At 44.9% G+C, this 18,649-nt stretch overlaps 1 protein-coding gene across 1 annotated transcript; it reads right to left on the bottom strand.

Annotated features, from left to right (window-relative positions):
- Positions 1-287: 287 nt before the first annotated feature.
- Positions 288-2,761, bottom strand: ccnj (cyclin J; the record flags this gene model as incomplete). The annotated part of the gene is given in 6 exon segments (XM_080538111.1): positions 288-423; positions 425-601; positions 912-1,071; positions 1,908-2,213; positions 2,333-2,543; positions 2,693-2,761. Coding segments are annotated over 6 exon segments (1,059 nt in total).
- Between the last annotated feature and the right edge of the window lie 15,888 nt (positions 2,762-18,649).

The following is an 18,649-nucleotide window of genomic DNA, read 5'->3' as shown; positions in this document are numbered from 1 at the left end:
CCATTATCCAGATATGTTACTATGACACATTCTCTCATATGATGGCTCCAAATTAGAACGCAAAAATCTAGCTCTTTAATTAAGAACAAAGGTATTGGCAGGCAACACTTGTAAATGTTTGGTGTGGATTATGGCAGAATAATGTGCATTCTTCTATCAAACTATCATATCATATCATATCTACCTACAAGCTGAAAGAATTTCCTACATTTCATGTTTCAAAAAAAAGAAATAAAGACAATGATACTGCATAGTAGTAAGTTGAAAATACCAACTTGGAAGACAAGTCATCCATCAAAGCAGGGAGCAGCACAGGTGTAGTGCATATTGACCTGGTATTCCCTGATTGGAATGTTATCGTTGCCATCTAGAGTTGCAGAGATGGTCTGGGTGTGGTTGTGTGGGGGGGCACCAGGTGCCCTGCTGGGTGGCTGGGTGGGTCAGATAGGAGGCCGAGGCTAGGACAGGCTGGAAGGTCATATGGGGTATGGTGGGCAGGCACTGAGCCAGATTGATGGTCTGGCCAGAGCTATGGTACAGCGTCTGGCTGGGCTGTTGGCACTTCTGCTGGTTGGCTAATTTCAAATCACTGTCATGTGCACTGAAAAACAGACCAACATTCCACCAGTTACTTCTTAAGATAATGACAAGAGTCGTAGTAATAATAATAATAATAAAAATAACTAATAATAAATCATAATTTAATTATTTAGTCATTTAAAGGCAATATTAAAAAGATGGGTTTTTAGTCTTGACTTGAACATATGTGCTGAGGTTGCATCTCTAATGTAAACTGGCAGTGCATTCCACAATCTGGAGCATAAAATGAGAATGCAGCCTCCCCAAGTCTCTTCTTAGTAGTAGTTGTAGGCAACATTGTGAAAAAAGCACAACTGATGATAGGCACTCACATGAGCAGTTTATCCATGCAGGGGGATATGTGGTCCCAGGTGTATGCAGAGAGACACTGCAGTCTGGAAGGCCAGGTGGGGGACAGCAGCAGCATCATACGGGAGGCAGCCACACACGCAGCAGCCACCAGCGAGGGAGCGAAATGCAGAAAGATGTGATCTGGAAATACAACAACCATCACCCATCACTACGCACTGCCATCACCTTTCACTACGCACTGCCATCACCCATCACTACGCACCGCCATCACCACGCACTGCCATCACCCATCACCACGCACTGCCATCACCCATCACTACGCACTGCCATCACCTTTCACTACGCACTGCCATCCCCCATCACTACGCACTGCCATCACCTTTCACTACGCACTGCCTTCACCCATCACTACGCACTGCCATCACCTTTCACTACGCACTGCCATCACCCATCACTACGCACTGCCATCACCCATCACTACGCACTGCCATCACCCATCACTACGCACTGCCATCACCCATCACTACGCACTGCCATCACCCATCACTACGCACTGCCATCACCCATCACTATGCACTGCCATCACCCATCACTACGCACTGCCATCACCTTTCACTACGCACTGCCATCACCCATCACTACGCACTGCCATCACCCATCACTACGCACTGCCATCACCTTTCACTACGCACTGCCATCACCCATCACTACGCACTGCCATCACCCATCACTACGCACTGCCATCACCTTTCACTACGCACTGCCATCAGCCATCACTACGCACTGCCATCACCTTTCACTACGCACTGCCATCACCCATCACTACGCACTGCAACACAACTTCACAACAGCCAGTCGGTCATCGTTATCCATTAACGGCTAACAAGTCTTTCAATTGCAGGTTTTAAATGGAAAAACGTGGGGGTGATCCGTTACCTAAAACCATTTGAATCCTTCTAGAATACACTGGTTCAAATATCTTCATACTGGTCATGGAGTAGGGAACTGTAACTTGCCTTGTAAGGAGGCCTGCAAGAAGTATTCTGTGTACTTGGCCATGTAGAGCGCCCTCTTCTCCAGGTATACCACGGGCCAGTCGTCATGGTCATGGAGGTCCCTCTCATGCAGTGCTATGGACAGGTAGTACTCTATGAAGTGAGCTGCGGTGGGCAGGTACAGGTTCCACTGGAAGGACTCGAGGATGAAGAGTTCCATGTTCCGAAGGCTCTGCCTGGTCAGCACCAGGTTCAAGGAGCTCATGCACCCCAGACTGTTGAGGATCGCCAGCCTGGGCACCTTCTCCTCTCTCTCCTCAAACTTACCTATGGGGTGGGGGTGGGGGTGCAGGGGTTATGAGATGACCACAACATGAGTATAAACCTACATTTACTTTGGGAACCATCAACCATGGAGAGACAAGGAGCTGCAGTCTCAGACTTACTGGCCAGAAGCAGACAGGCGAGTGCGACCACATGAAGCTGTTCCACTGAGATGTCATAGCGGTCCATGAACAGGTCCAGTAAGTAGACAGCGAGGTGTCTGGCTGTTGGACACAGCTCCAAGCGATTGCTTACAATGGCTAAGAGGTCTGCAAAGTAGCGCCTGAATTTGAGTTGAGGTGACTGGCTTTTGAATGAGGGCAACTGAAGTTCCTATAAAACAAAATGTCATTGTAGTAACGTCATGTCTTAATAATGACTGTAGGAACTCTGATCAGCTATACTCATCTTTGAGCAATAATTGAGCATCAGTTGAACTTCAAAGCATGCAAGGAAAATGTGCAACTGGACAGCATACTTACTTTGTTGCGGAGAGTCTGGTATATATCGCCAGCGAGCTGTCCTTTCCACCATTGAGTCTCAAGCTCCATTTTAATTGAATGTGAGAACTCCTTAAAAGACAAATAAACACCTAATGAACAAACATTCACGGTCCCCAACAGACTTCTGGGGTTCCATGAACCCTTGTCACAGGCCTACTTGTATTATTTCAAAATATATATGTTTTGCCCCAAAATGCTTTTTTGTTTGCCTATTTTCTTTTGGTATAATGAAGAACAAGACACTGAAAACAAGAAAAATGTCATTTAAATCACATAAAATTAAGAGTTTCAAAGGAAGATGTATGTTTTCTGTGTTTTGGGAGTTTTTTTTGTTTTGTTTAAAAAAATAAAATATTTCCTTGTTTAAGGTTATATAGATAGTTAAGTAGATAAAACAATACATCGCCTTAATGAGAGTGTCTATTGTAGTGAGTGTCTAAATGTCTACCTTAGTTTCCTCATTTTAGCTACATCACCATGTACAGAATAACATCTGAATCTTACTTTGGAGCATATTGAGTTTTGGGGACACATGGTTCATTCGATTGACATCACTAACAAGCTCATATCTGACTGATTCATATCTTCACTTACCTGAGTCACAACGCACATCAATTCTTAGGCCCAATATCCTGAAGTAAAGTACGTCGTTCAATATTCAAAATAATAATATCATTCATTCTTTCGTGAAAAAGGGATTCGTGGTAGTGTAAGCATTGGCGCACAAACCTTTGGGTGCCATAGAAAAAGCGCTGGATGCTAATTGGAGTTCAGACAGGCTGATCCAATCACCATAGTTCATCCACATGGATGGAGGCAGGCTGGAAGGACACTCATCAACCCCGATTCGTCTATATAACGAAGCTGATCATTGATCGGCAACATCTACATCATTGTTTGCCTGACTGGCCATCGGATTTGGGCTCCTAAAAGCTAAAAAGCAATACTGTTTTCTTATTGTATCGCACTAAAGTAGCAAAGACCACGAACTTGACCTCGTATTGACCGCGTCAAACTCCTAACACTTCTCCATGACGGGAGGGAGGAATACCCGGATGTTGCTCTGATGTTGAAATACAATGCACATGGATCTCTTCCAGCCACTCCCCCACCATGCCAAAAACTAATGTCGGAATACAATGCAAATTAGCACCGTGGCAAATGCAATGCACTCATGTCGAAATGTAATGTACACATCTCCAAATGCAATGAACTCATGTCGAAATGTAATGTACACATCTCCAAATGCAATGAACTCATGTCGAAATGTAATGTACACATCTCCAAATGCAATGCACTCATGTCGAAATGTAATGTACACATCTCCAAATACAATGCACACATCTCCAAATGTAATGGTAGGGTATGTTATAGGATGACTGATGTAATTTCATAATTTCAATGCTGTTTTAAATGTAAATAGATGACTGATTTTTCCAATAAATATGTTTTTATGTGAGATGATAATGTTTTAATATATTTATTTGTATTATTGCACAATGAAGTGACATATATTTGTGCATATTTCACATTCTCACCTTATTAAGACTATGACAATCTTGGTATGCATGTTATCTCTTACATCTCTAGGTATATTTTGATGATCCCTTTGTGTCCATTGCAGGAGAAGGATCTGTTAGCGGGCCCAGGGCCCTTGGTCTAAATACAAACAGGCCCAGAACATCTGACTTAACGGATCTGCTTACACAACTCAGCATTGGTCACACATCTTTTATTTCTATAGTTGAACAGGAAGAATAGTGTTTGTAGCAATTGTACAGTATATTGTAAAAGTCAGTGTAAAAGGGGTACAACTTTGATTAAAAAGACATTTATTTTCATTGAGTTACAATGAATCTGCATTCATCTGGTAGCATTGAACAGATAAATAAATGCAAATCATTAGACGCCGGCTCTACCTCCTGCGCCACAGCCGCCCCTTGCTCTTCCCCAAAGGTTTTCCTTACGATGACTATGATGTATAGTTGATTCACTTCCTTTAGATAATTGTATTTTTTGTAAGCCGCTTTGGATAAAAATGTCTGCTAAATTACAAAAATGTAAATGTAAAATGTAAACATCATACAGAGAATAGGAACAAATAGCCAGTTATTTTCAATAGGTCTTCCACTGTAGACTTGCTGGATGTGAACTGCACAGCATATCATTCTGAAGCTCTGAGGCTTGCTGGTCATCAGTGCTATTGAGGACTAAGGTTTCACTGCATAGCACAGTTTGGTTGAGTCCTTTGTGTTACTCTGGCTGTCTATCAGTAACAGGCGATTCCTCTGATGGTTCTCAATGATGTGGGAAACACTGTTGAAACGCTGAGGGAAGGAGAAAGGTCATCCGTTAGCTGAGCTACCAGACCACCATTATGCAGATCCTTGTACAGTTCATATCAGGAAATTGACAATTGAAATTGACTGTTGAAGCTCAGGAAGCAAGATGAGATGTCGTCTACCTCCTCTCCCTTTTTCACCCTCCCGAGAGCATACTGCTGCGATGCTTGGATGTAACGCACTGGGATGTTGTAGACTCTGCTGTTGTAAAAAACCACTAAAGTGAACGGCTGTTGTGTATCCTGGCCGGAGCTCTTCCTCACCATAAACGACCCATCCTGAGACAAAGAAGATACGCAGGTCAGACGGCCTATTGAGTGTATTCTAATACCATATTCAAATGTATACAGCACTTAAAACAATGTTATATCAGGACAATAGTAAATGTGGAACTGTTCTCTATTATGAGAGAGAGAGAGAGACATGCCTTATTTGAGCGGATCAGGGCGTCCTCGGCTGCCTTTCGGTCACAGGTACTCGCATACCAAGGTTTCTTCAATACATCAGCCGCCTAAAACAACCGAAAAAACAAAACCAACAGTGAGTTTAGATTGTTACTTCAACTCAAACCAGTGGTCTGTCCACCATGAACAAGTATAAAGACAACCACTGAACTAAAGTCAGCTACTGTAAAATACCTCAATGTTACAGAACTACACAGGTGGATATGAATAAGAAACTTGGCGTTAAGCAAATGATGCTCACAATCTCCAAAAACACTTGGCAATAGTGTACATATGTGTACGTTATGTATATTATAGCTGGTATTTAGAACTATATATCATGTCAGAAATGTAATAGTTCACTTCATGTCTTGATCACCTCTTCAGCGTCTGTGGATCCGTTTGGAGCAGAGGACACAGCTCCACGGTCAGCATGTGCTGCCAATCAGAAGGCAGTTTGCAATCAGGCAGAGGTTATATGATAAACTGTACTTGTGTCAACTATAGACACTGATATATATATATATATAGTCTCCTTCTTGCACTCAGCCCCCTGGTACACCTGCGAGCTGCGGAAGATGAAGACGGCTGGGCGTGTCCTTGAGCGGCGTCTCAAGGCCTCGGGATTGACTGTTCATAAACAGGCCTACAGAGAACATCAAAAGGCCTACGCTAAATCCCTCAGAGATGCTCGCTCACAGTTCTACTCTAACATCATCAACAATAGCTCTGGCAACTCTAAGCAACTCTTCACCCCATGACAACATCCGCTCTCTCCTCTCCAGCTCCGTCGTCCTACATGTCCCGACTGCCGACCCACAGCCTGAGATTGCCCAACCTCTCTCCTGTTTTTCGGTCATCACAAAGCGAGAGGTTAAGGACATCATTAGGACGATGAAGCCTTCCACCTGCGCCCTGGACCCCTTCCCCACAGCCCTGGTGAAGTCCAATCTCTCCGCCATGAATCCCCTCATCACCAAGATCATCAACCACTCCCTCCAGGCCGGCCATGTCCCATCTGCACTGAAAACTGCTGTCATCAGACCACTTCTCAAAAAACCCACCTTAGACCCAGAAGTCCTCGCCAACCACAGGCCCATCTCCAACCTTCCATTCATATCCAAGGTACTGGAGAAAGCAGTTGCCGTTAAACTCAAGGATTACCTAAATCAAAATAATCTCTTTGAGTTCTTTCAGTCCGGCTTCCGCCCTGGCCACAGCACGGAAACGGCTCTGGTCAGGGTCACCAACGACCTCCTGATGACAGCAGATTCTGGCTCCCCATCCCTCCTCATTCTCCTGGATTTAACAGCAGCTTTTTATCACCGTGGACCACAACATCCTCCTTCACCGTCTGCACTCCACCATTGGCCTCTCTAATACTGTCCACAACTGGTTCACCTCATACCTCACTGGCAGAACTGAGCACGTCACCCAGGGAAAGGCAAAATCCCACACCCACAACATCACCTGCGGTGTCCCCCAAGGCTCGGTGCTGGGCCCCACCTTGTTCACGCTATACATGCTCCCCCTTGGCCGTGTCATCCGCAGGCATGGAATGTCATTCCATTGCTATGCGGCTGACACACAGCTCTATCTCAGAGTCAACCCCACCTCCTCTGCACCCCTGCCACTATCCACACTAACCACCTGCCTGGAGGAGATAGAGTGGATGAAGCTCAACTTCCTACAGCTGAACAGCTCCAAGACTGAAGCCATCCTAGTCGGCACACCACACCAGGTCCGATCATCCTCCATCACCAACATCACCTTCTCTGGCCAGAACATTCCCCTCTCCACATCAGTCACCAACCTGGGCGTCAACATGGACCCTCACCTCACCTATGAGACCCACATCAAACACCTGTGCAAGACGTCCTTCTACCACCTGAGGAACATCGCCAAACTCCGTCCCGCACTCACTCTGGCAGATGCAGAGAAGCTCATCCACGCCTTTGTCTCCTCCAGGCTAGACTACTGCACTCCTCATCGGTATTCCTAGCAGCTGCCTCCAGAAACTCCAATACATCCAGAACAGCACTGCTAGGATCCTGATGAGGGTGCGCAAATATGATCACATCACCCCCATCCTCAAATCACTCCACTGGCTCCCCGTCTCCCTCAGAATTGAACTCCTCACCCACCAGTGCATTCACGGAACTGCCGCACCATGGGAGATTGGGCTTTCTGCTCGGCTGCTCCCAGGCTGTGGAATGCTCTCCCTGACCACCTAAGGGCACCACAGTCTGTGGATGCTTTTAAACGAGGCCATAAAATAGAGCCTTTTATTAGCCTTTTTTAATTGAAAATGTTTATTGTTTTATCTTTCTTCTTGTTTTTAATCTGTAGCACTTTGAGATTTCTTTATGTAAAGTGCATTACAAATCAAATGTATTATTATTATTATTATTATTATTATTATTATTATATATAGGTTCACTGATGGCTGAAAGTGGGCTCTCTGGTGTCCTGTCAGAATTATTTGGAGGGGTTGCCAAGATGTAATAATAATAATAATAATAATAATAATAATTCATTGTATTTATATAACGCTTTTCCAGGGCTCAAAGACGCTGACAATATGGGAGAAACAGAATACACAGAAACAACAAGCAACAGATAACATGAGCACATAGAACACAGAGTTAACGAACAGGCACAGGGAACAATTAACACAGCAATGTCCGGGGGGGGGGGAGGGGTGGCAGGGTTAGGGGAAGTGGCGGCTGGTGCTAAAAATGTTGGGTGGGGCACAGCAGTGTTTCCTCCAGGATTTTTCACATTAGTGGCGGGGGGGTCCTCTTTTTTACCCACGCAATACCCACTTAAACATGTGTGAGGATACGTAACGGCGTTTTGTGACAGAACTTTCACTTTCATTCATGAAATTCACCCCGTCTGTGTTACTGTTTACACAAGTACAATCACAGTGTGACAGTCAGATGGAGCATTCGGTAAACAACAACAGCAAGGTAATGCTATCAGTTGAGTTAAAGAAAAACAGCTCTTACCTCTGAGGACACCAACATGAGCCGTGTTTACCCGTACCTCCGCCGTTCTGTTCGTGGTGATTTCAGAGGCAATAGATTATTTTTGCCCTGCGCATACGTTAGGTGCGAGGCTGCTCGGTTAACCCATTAGCGGGAACATTATTAGTTGCACAAAATAGGCTGATTTAATTGACCATGAACATCAGAGACAGACATTACGAATGTTCATTTAAAATACTCCGGAAGCCCGGAAGTCCGGAAAACCGGAAGTCGGAAGTCCTCAGCATAATGCATTGTCTGCAATACAACCGGTTATTCAGGACGCACATTTTTGCGCCCCGGCCTAGAAATAGACACAGCCAATTGGAGCGCTGCTACAGCTCACGTGTAAGCGAAAAGTATTCGGCCTGCCATAGACTGGCATTGACCGGCGCCCCGACTCCTCCCCTATGTATTTTAACAGTGAATTTTACACACACACAGATAAAATGTTTATTGTATTGGAGGATTTTTAATGAATGCTGATAGGCGCCGACAGAATATCAGCCGCATTTTGTGAATAAACAATGTTTATTTAAAAAAAAAACTTTTACAAATCACAACTAGGAAGTGAAGGTGGGGAACTAGGAAGTGAAGGTGGGGGCGGCGCCCCAGCGCCCTCTATCGGCCAGCCGCCACTGGTTAGGGGAGATGGTTATGGGTTGGGGAGGTTGTATGCAAGGGAGGTGGGATTTGAAAGTGGAGAGTAAGGGTGAGTCTCTGAGTGGTTGAGGGAGAGAGTTCCAGAGGCGGCGTGCAGCTCGTGAAAAAGCACGGTCACAGAAGCCTTTGAGCTGACAGTGAGGGGAACAATGCGATGGGGGAAAAGGAGGTCAGTCAGGTAAGGGGGGGCCAGGCTATGGAGGGCTTTGTATGTGAGGAGGAGTACTTTGAATTTGATACATTCTTTGATGGGGAGCCAGTGGAGAGAGTGGAGGACAGGAGTGATGTGGTCGCAATGTATCGATGTTGAATGGGAAGATGTTCCCTCAGAATGTACGTGCCCTGCGGATGATGGCGGAGGAGGTGCTGCGGAGCATGGTCATGGATTGGCCATTTCCAGAAAGCAGGTGACCTGATGAGAGCCTTGGATCAGATTGCGAGTCAGAGCAGGACAGCCAAACTTTGGGTTGAGGTCTTGGTTGAAACCAGTGTTGCTGATGATATGGTACATCCGTGAGGGTGACTGGCTTCTCCATTAGTCCGGGTAATATGTGAAAAAATAGTTAACTTTTTCATAAAAGCACAAAACTTGGTACACTTGTACAGTTTGGGGTCCTGAACATTTTCAGACGTTGAGCCCTCGCAAAAACTCCTCCTAGTGGCCATGGCGGCCATTTTCCTTTCCGCCATAGCCGCATTGTGTATTTTGCTTCATATCTCCTGAACCAAACATGATAACACCGAACAAATTATGTCTACCCCTATGTTTTGAAGGTCAAGGATTAAAATGATACCATATACAACATCATGAAGTGTTCAGGTGGCCATGGCGGACATTTTCCTTTCCGCCATAGCCGAATAATGTATTTTGCTTCATATCTCCTCAACCAAACATGATAACACTGAACAAATGATATCTTCCCCCATGTTTTGAAGGTCAAGGATTACAATGATACCATACACAACATCATAAAATGTTCTGGTGAATAGTTAGTGGTGAAATCAGTGACGTTGTGAGAATGATTAAAATGAAATCGCAGTATCTGAGAATATGCATATTCAATTTTCATAATATATTTCATATAATTATTTATTTACTATAGTTCTCTAGGTCCAGAATTGTCTATTAGGCTATGAATGTAGGTATTTCAGTTGTTGCACCTTACTTGGAAAGTGTTGACAGAGTGGATGTGGTGTGGGACTGCTATGAAGCAAACAGCTTAAAGTCCCAGACAAGACAGAAGCGAGGAACGGGCACAAGAACAAGAGTGGATGGAAAAAACAAGATACCAACCAACTGGAAAGGCTTCCTGAGAGTGGACGAAATCAAAACTGAACTGTTTCACTTCCTGGCCAGGAACCTTGTGGAAATGTCAACGACCAAACAAGTTGTTTCCAGGTACGGACCCAATGCTCTGTCAACTCACCCACTACTAGACACACATCATCTTTCCCCTTGCACACATGAGGAGGCAGATACAAGGATGCTACTCCATGTGGCGGATGCTACAAGAAAGGGGTATAGAAAGATCATCCTGCGCACTGTGGACACAGTTGTGTTGTGGTCCTAGCCATTGCACACGTGTCTGAGCTGGACATTGAGGAGCTGTGGGTGGCGTTTGGGACTAGTAAGAACTTCAGGTACATACCCATCCATGAGATCAAATCAAAGGCTCTTCCTGTGTTCCATGTTTTTACTAGCTGTGACAGTGTGTGCATTTGCAACCAGGAGCAAGAAGGCAGCATGGGAAACCTGGAATGCCTATGACATGGCAACAGAGGCCTTCATGGCTCTGTCACAGGCTCCAAACAGCATACTGGAGGAAGTTATGTCTACTGTGGAGCGCTTCGCCACAACTCTCCACTCTACCCTGTCCCACCTGGAGAGAGGGGGGGGGGGCTACGCACGGCTGCTCTTCGTGGACTTCAGCTCGGCATTTAACACCATCCTACCCGACAGATTGGTGCCCAAACTCCTACACCTCGGACTAGACCACCTCCTCTGCCGGTGGTCCAAAGACTTCCTGTCTGACCGCCCCCAGAGGGTCAGGATAGGCCCCCACACCTCCACAGCCATCAGCCTCAGCACCGGATCCCCCCAGGGATGCATGCTGAGTCCCCTATTCTATTCCATCTACACCCACGACTTCATCGCCGTCCACCCCAGCAACGCCATCATCAAGTTTGCTGACGACACCACCGTGGTGGGCTGCATCTCCGAAGGTGACGAGGCCGCGTACCACGACGAGGTGGAGCAGCTGTCAGTCCTGTGTAAAACCAACAACCTGCAGCTGAACAAGCTAAAGACCCAGGAGATGATTGTGGACTACAGGAGGAAGAATACCGTCATACAGCCCCTGTACATCGATGGTCTCAGTCTTCAGATTCCTGGGCGTCCACCTGGAGGATGACCTGACCTGGAGAACCAACACCACGGCGATCGTCAAGAAGGCACAGCAGAGACTCTACTTCCTGAGAATACTCAGAAACTACCACCTCAGACAAGACCTGCTTGTGTCCTGCTCCGTGGAAAGCATCCTCACGTACTGCATCTGCGTGTGGTTCCTCAGCTGCACAGCCACAGAGAGGAAAGCGCTCCAGAGGGTCGTCAACTCGGCCCAGAAGATCATCGGATGCCCTCTCCCCTCCCTGGAAGAACTGTATAACTCCCGATGTCTCAACAAGGCAGTCAAAATCCTCAAGGACCCACACCACCCTGGCTACAAACACTTCATACGGCTGCGCTCAGGCAGGCGCTTCAGTATCATGCCTCATGTCTATTTATGTCTCATTCTTGTTTTTTATTATCTTAGGACTGTGTTTGATTGTTAGAACCTAGGGCTTGCATTTAAATTTTGTTGCACCTGTTACAATGACAATAAAGATCATTCATTCATTCATTCACTCTATAATCGCACCAGCAGCCAACTCAACATCGATGAAGCCCGTCTTGAGTTATTCACCAAGAAAGGAAGGGGAAAAGAGTAGTGTACCAAGGACGACATGGTTGGGGACAAGCTCTTGTGGTTGCACCTAAGATGCCATCACCAACAGACTGGGGTTGGATGGATCCAAGTGACTGGAAACCTTTGTGGTCAACTCTTCCACCGGCAAGCCAGTCCATCCTTGAACTTTTGAGTTGTGGCTGCAAGAAAGGCTGCCGGGGGCATTGCAAGTGCAGAAAATCCTCCTTAAAGTGCACTGCTCTGTGTCAGTGTGGAGGAGACTGTGGAGACAGTGAAGAATAGGTGTCAGGGTAGTGTGTGGTGGCATCTTTGTTTTTATTAAACTTCCTTTAACTTGTTCCCTTGTCCCAATGTATCTGCTTCGGTGATCCCTGGCACATTATGAGGTCTGAGGTCACCACTTAACTATTCACCAGAACAATTTATGATGTTGTATATGGTATCATTGTAATCCTTGACCTTCAAAACATGAGGGTAGACATCATTTGTTCAGTGTTATCATGTTTGGTTAAGGAGATATGAAGCAAAATACATTATTCGGCTATGGCGGAAAGGAAAATGGCCGCCATGGCCATTTGAACACTTTATGATGTTGTATATGGTATCATTGTAATCCTTGACCTTCAAAACATAGGGGTAGACAACATTCTGTTCAGTGTTATCATGTTTGGTTCAGGAGATATGAAGCAAAATACATAATTCGGCTATGGCGGAAAGGAAGATGGCCGCCACGGCCACTAGGAGGAGTTTTTTCGAGGGCTCCACGTCTGAAAATGTTCAGGACAACAAACTGTACAAGTGTACCAAGTTTCGTGCTTTTATGAAAAAGTGAACGATTACCCTAAAATGTTGCACATAATACCCCCCACTACATCTGACCACATTCCGGAAGATGCTCCCCTACTACTTTTCAGCTGGCCATGTCAACTATGCCAGGTTTATGAAATCTCATAAATACCTATTTTTCTGGGATTTTGGCATTTCGGGCATAAAGGGGTTAATAATATCTGATAAACGCTCAAGGGATATCCCCGGGCACCCTCCTGTATGTTGAAGAGGTTCCCCCAAGCAACAAGAAACAGCAGAGCAAAAAACCTTACCAGCAAAACAAGGTTCATCAAAAAAGCAGGCTTTGACTCCCGGACTACTATACTGAAACTAAATATGAATTTAGGGACCTTAAGTTTCCACACAACAACTTTAAGCCCCAGTATCTCCTATGCAAAGGTAACATGTTTTGGTTTGTATGGACACTGTATAATCCTTTCACAAAGGACATACTGTATTGGCTATGTTCTGTCACCATCACTATGAAGGCAGTGGACATCTATTTCAGTCACTATGAGACACACGTCAAGACCTGTACTTACTCTGGAAAGTAAACATCTGTGGCAGAGGAATCCTGCGGAAGAGATCAGAATATCATTTTCCAAGCCATTGCAATCTGGATAAATATACAGTTCTATGGTCAAAAAACTGAACCACTTCATTCCAAAGGCATTTCAAATAGGCAGATGCCTGTAGGGTGAAAATACAGTGGCAGTTTATACGTTTGGTTATTTGTTTGACTTACTTGGTTCGTTTGAATTCAGAGGGCTGGGCTGTAACAGCGGGCGTGTGACTGCTGTGGCTCATGGCCGGTGTTTGACCTGTGGAAAAGCAGTCATGTTATAAATACATGTGACAGTAGGCTATAACTCTTTGGATTGTACTTCCCTAAACGCAGACATGTCCTTGTTTCAATATGTGTGATATGTAATGTGATATGTAATGTGAAAGGTCATGATATATAATTGTTACACAATGAATGAATTGTATGCTGAATAAAAAGGGCCAGCCCATATTTAATTACCTTTGTGTTCTCTGGATGTAATATCTGGTCCCTGTAATAAAATAGAATTTTAAGCAACTTATATCTCATACGTATTACATTATTTTGTTGTTGTGACTGATGTTTTAGAGGTTTCATACCGGCCTAAAAGGTGACTTCAATGGTTTCCTAAAACAGAGAAGGTCATGTGATAACAGATATTGGCAGTCTTCTCATTCAATTCATTCTTACTGTAAAGCGCATTGTATTGCATCTGTGTATGAAATATGCTTTGTAAATCAAGTTGAATTCATTTATTTCACTTAGTGGGATGAGTGGCCAATGATGAACTGACAACAAATCCATTATAACATTTTAGAAGGTGACACATACGTCTCTCTAGGCAGTGGTTTGGGAAGCGCAGGTACAGGCAGTTCCACACTCCTACCTAGGAGGACAGAAACAACCGCTGTGCTGACATCGACTTGATGGGTCATGGGAAAAGTGGTCAACTTAAGAGTTTGGTGCATTGAAAGTAAATAAAGGCCTAGAGAATAGAAACAGGGCTTTAGTGATTCTGACTTTGGTGTATTTGAATACTGTTAGAGATTCGAGATGTATATTTTTCTTCAACTATGTAGTTAACTTTTGATAATAGAACACTATTGTCTGTGAGGGTGAAGTCGTATGCCGGTGTCCAACATTAATTAGAGAAGTGTTTTACTCTTTAATGTTATCTCATCAGACCCAGAGAGGTTGTGGTCTGCAGAGCCTGGCACAGGGCAAGATAAGATGGGGTAAAGAGGTCACTCATTATTTGGTCAAGGTCTCACCTCTGCATGTGACTTCATGCCCAGTAACAAACAGCTCACTGCTGATTTGAAACCCAAAACCTGTTACATTCTATTATGCCGATTTTGATTCCTCCCATCAGTGCAACGCTAAATAGAACCAGGTACAACTGTGAATGCGGAACTATACTGAGACATGACGGGTCCATAACATTCTCCCAGGCACCTGTCTCGTCTGCTGACTTTCTGCCTGTTTTGTCTGCGCCTGTCTTGTCAATAAAAATATTATCTTGAGATCTACCATCTGATACTTCATTATTGATCACTTTGAATCCTTCACCCTGTACTGCACATGGTTTAGCTGGTCATTACCTGTGCTGCACACGGTTTAGCTGGTCATTACCTGTACTGCACATGGTTTAGCTGGTCATTACCTGTGCTGCACATGGTTTAGCTGGTCATTACCTGATGGTGGAAACACAACTTCATCTGGATCACAAACTTCATATTCATCCCCCTCTGTAGGTTCCTGGACCTGAGGAAGAAAACACCATAAACCGTACACCTGTATGAATCACCTGTATGAATCACCTGTATGAATCACCTGTATGAATCACCTGTATTAATCACCCATATTAATCACCTGTATGAATCGCCCCTATTAATCCAATATGTTGAGTATATCCTTTGCTTTACTAAACAGTACATAATGGTCAAGTACAAGTCTGGAGGTACTAGGCAGCACTTACTGGGGTGGGAGGTAGTTTCTTCATGTGCATTCTAGAGACAAAAAAGATGAATATTATTCATGCCTGTGTGTCAAAAATAAATGGATAAAGCAAATAAGAACCCCAAACAACCACAAATAGGTACCCAAAAGTACAACACAAAACCATACAACACAAAGTGTGTATGTGTGTGTGTGTGTGTGTGTGTGTGTGTGTTTGTGTGTGCATGTGTATTTAATTATCTTGGGGCAAAAGTTTAAAATGAGGTAACTATAAAATATATTTATGGGGTGTTCTTCTGTTGTGTATGTAACGGAGTAGAAAGGGCAAGTTCAATTATAGCTAAAATAGGTATAAACTGCGCCTTCTAAGGGTTTAATGACGTGGTATATCCGGGGTGTGTCCGTGACCCGGATGCTGTGTCCGTGACCCGGATGCTGTGTCCGTGACCCGGATGCTGTGTCCGTGACCCGGATGCTGTGTAAATATAGCTGGACAGTGCATTTGCACGGGACGTAACGTGATCTCCCTCAGTGCATTCTTAACCACTGAGACGGTAAGGTCATGTTTTCTGCAGGGTCTGAGATCGCATATAATTTAAGAGATTATTAATGTACCTATGTTTTATTTGAATGTTTGATGATTAAGATAGCTGTTTTGAGTTTCCCCATGTATTGTATTTTACTTGGAACATATCATAGCATTGGTAAAATGAGTTTTCTGTTGTTAGCATTGATGACGCTAATGTGACTGTTCGTGTGTAATATCATTTTAGAAATTAGACCAATGACCCTGCACGTTCCGTTGATGAAGCAGAAATTGATGCACTGTTGTTCTGCAGGTAATATTATTATTGTTGTGTTATTATATGTCTGTTGTTCTGTTAGTAGACTGTATTGTATGAGGTTGGGTTTTCCACCTCGCTAGTTTGCACCACGCTCGCGGCTTACCTAGCAGTCAGGTGGCGGCCATGTTTGCACGTGGTGCGCATGCGTATCCCAAGTGCGCTGTGTTTTTCCATGCATTTGGATGTTCATGATTTCTTGTTGTTATTGTCAAATGGAGACCACTATACGATCACACAAGTGAAGATGTATGTAGTTTACACATTTTGTATTTTTGTTTTATATTATTGTTATAATTTGTGTAGTGTGAGTGACTACTATATGTCTCATTCTTAACCACTGAGACGAAATTAGACCAATGACCCTGCACGTTCCGTTGATGAAGCAGAAATTGATGCACTGTTGTTCTGCAGAATAAATGAACGTGAGCCATCCAGCTGAGAGTGATTCTTGAAAAGATACACCCCGTCACATTGGTGCCGTGACCTGTGGACCTGAAGTCAACGCTTCACCTTGACCCGGGACCACTCTTCTGGATCACTCTGCTGGACCGCTCCTGCGTGCTGTCTGGTGGGCGGCGTATGGTTTCACTCAGTTCATTCGGTGATGTTATGCACAAATGGATTGTTGAATTAATGAATGTGATCTGTGATTTATTTTAGTTTTATTGCTGTTTTGGTGACATTTTTCTTTACTGGTCTTTTATCTGATTAGTCTGTATAGTACTGTTTTCTTGAATTGTAATTCAACATGAGCCACAGACCAGGATGTTTCAGTACGCCACTAAGCAGTAGCATTGGGAGGGGTAGAGCGATCCTCCTCAGTGGAGGTAGGGGGATTCCAGTGTTGAGTTATGATAGTCCTGTTCAGGGGGGTGATGTTCATGTTGTGGGTAGTCAGGATGCTGCTGGGGCCCTTTCAGTTAGTGGGGACACAGTTCCTTCTCAGAGCCACGACATTGATCATGCACCGAGCACATGGGTCAGTGATGCCCCATCCCCAATCTCTGCTTTCCAGTTACCTAATGTAGTGAGCCAGATGAGTGACATAATTAGAGATGTTGGTCTACAGCTGGCAGATAGCATACTTGCACGCCTTGACTCAACGCTACCCCCTCTTAGCACTGCGCATGCACAGACCACGCCCACTGATACATCCACCCAGAGTCTAGACCTGTCCCAAGTCCAGTTGGTACCTCACAGGAGGGTGAAGGAGCCTCCAACGTTCAGAGGGGATGATAAGGACGCAGTGAATGTGCGTGAGTGGGAAGACATAATGAGGAGTTATGTGAAAAAGGCGAACATCAGAGCAGATCAGCAGGCGGAAGAAATATTCACCCATCTCAGGGGCAGGGCTAAGGATGTAGTGAAGTATGGGACGAGGAGCAGTGGCATTAATGTCGCTGAAAACCCAGAGGCCATCTATGGTCTTCTACGTAAGCATTTTGCTGCTGTTCCCTGTTCACCTATCCCCCTAGCCGACTTCTACACCACGCTGCCGAAGAGTGGTGAGGATGCGTATGACTACTGGCTACGCCTCAATCAAGCTGCAGATGTTGCCACTGATCGCCTCAAAGAACAAGGTAAAACACTTGAGTGCCCTCTCCTGGAGGTGACACGTATGTTCATCAGGAACTGTCCATCCAAAGAGCTTGCCATGACTTTCAGATCAAAGACGATCGATAAGTGGACTGCTGTAGAGGTCCAAGATGTACTTGACGAGTTCCACACTCAGGTGTGCTCGAACGGTGTTGCCGCAGCCGTGAGTAAAAGGCCCAGTGAGGGTGTGCTAGTGAACAGAGTTGAGATGTCAGGCACTGATATGTGTTCACCTGAAAAGCAGGATACTCGCCCAGACAAGGGGGCAGAGGCCTTTGAACGTATCATCTCAATGCTAGAGAAAGTCCTAGTGGAGAAGTCTGCTCCTGCTAAGGACATGTCAAACAAGCAGTATAGACCCAGCCCCCCCAGGATTGAGGGTCTGAATAACCTGCCGTGTGCTGTGTGTGGCGACGCTAGACACTCTGCTTGGACTCACTGCCGTGACCAGAGGCTCTGCTTCCAGTGCCATTCGCCTGGACACCCCAGATCCAAGTGTCCGATGCAGGGGCGTGCCCAGTCGGCGCAGCAGGGAAACTTATAGATCTGCATTCAAGGGAGGACTGTGCAGATCCTGTTGATATCTCTCCCAATGATGAAATGGCTGATTGTGAGTCAACATACAAGTCATTCATCTCCAGAGTGCCTTCGAACAAAACAGTAGTATTTCAAGGTCTACACCGAGTCCAAAGGTCTGATAGTTTATTCTACACCACTGTCT

Source organism: Nansenia antarctica (assembly GCF_963989245.1).
Source record: "Nansenia antarctica genome assembly, chromosome: 1".
In the NCBI taxonomy this organism is placed as follows: domain Eukaryota; kingdom Metazoa; phylum Chordata; class Actinopteri; order Argentiniformes; family Microstomatidae; genus Nansenia; species Nansenia antarctica.
This window is presented reverse-complemented; position numbering and strand designations above follow the sequence as displayed.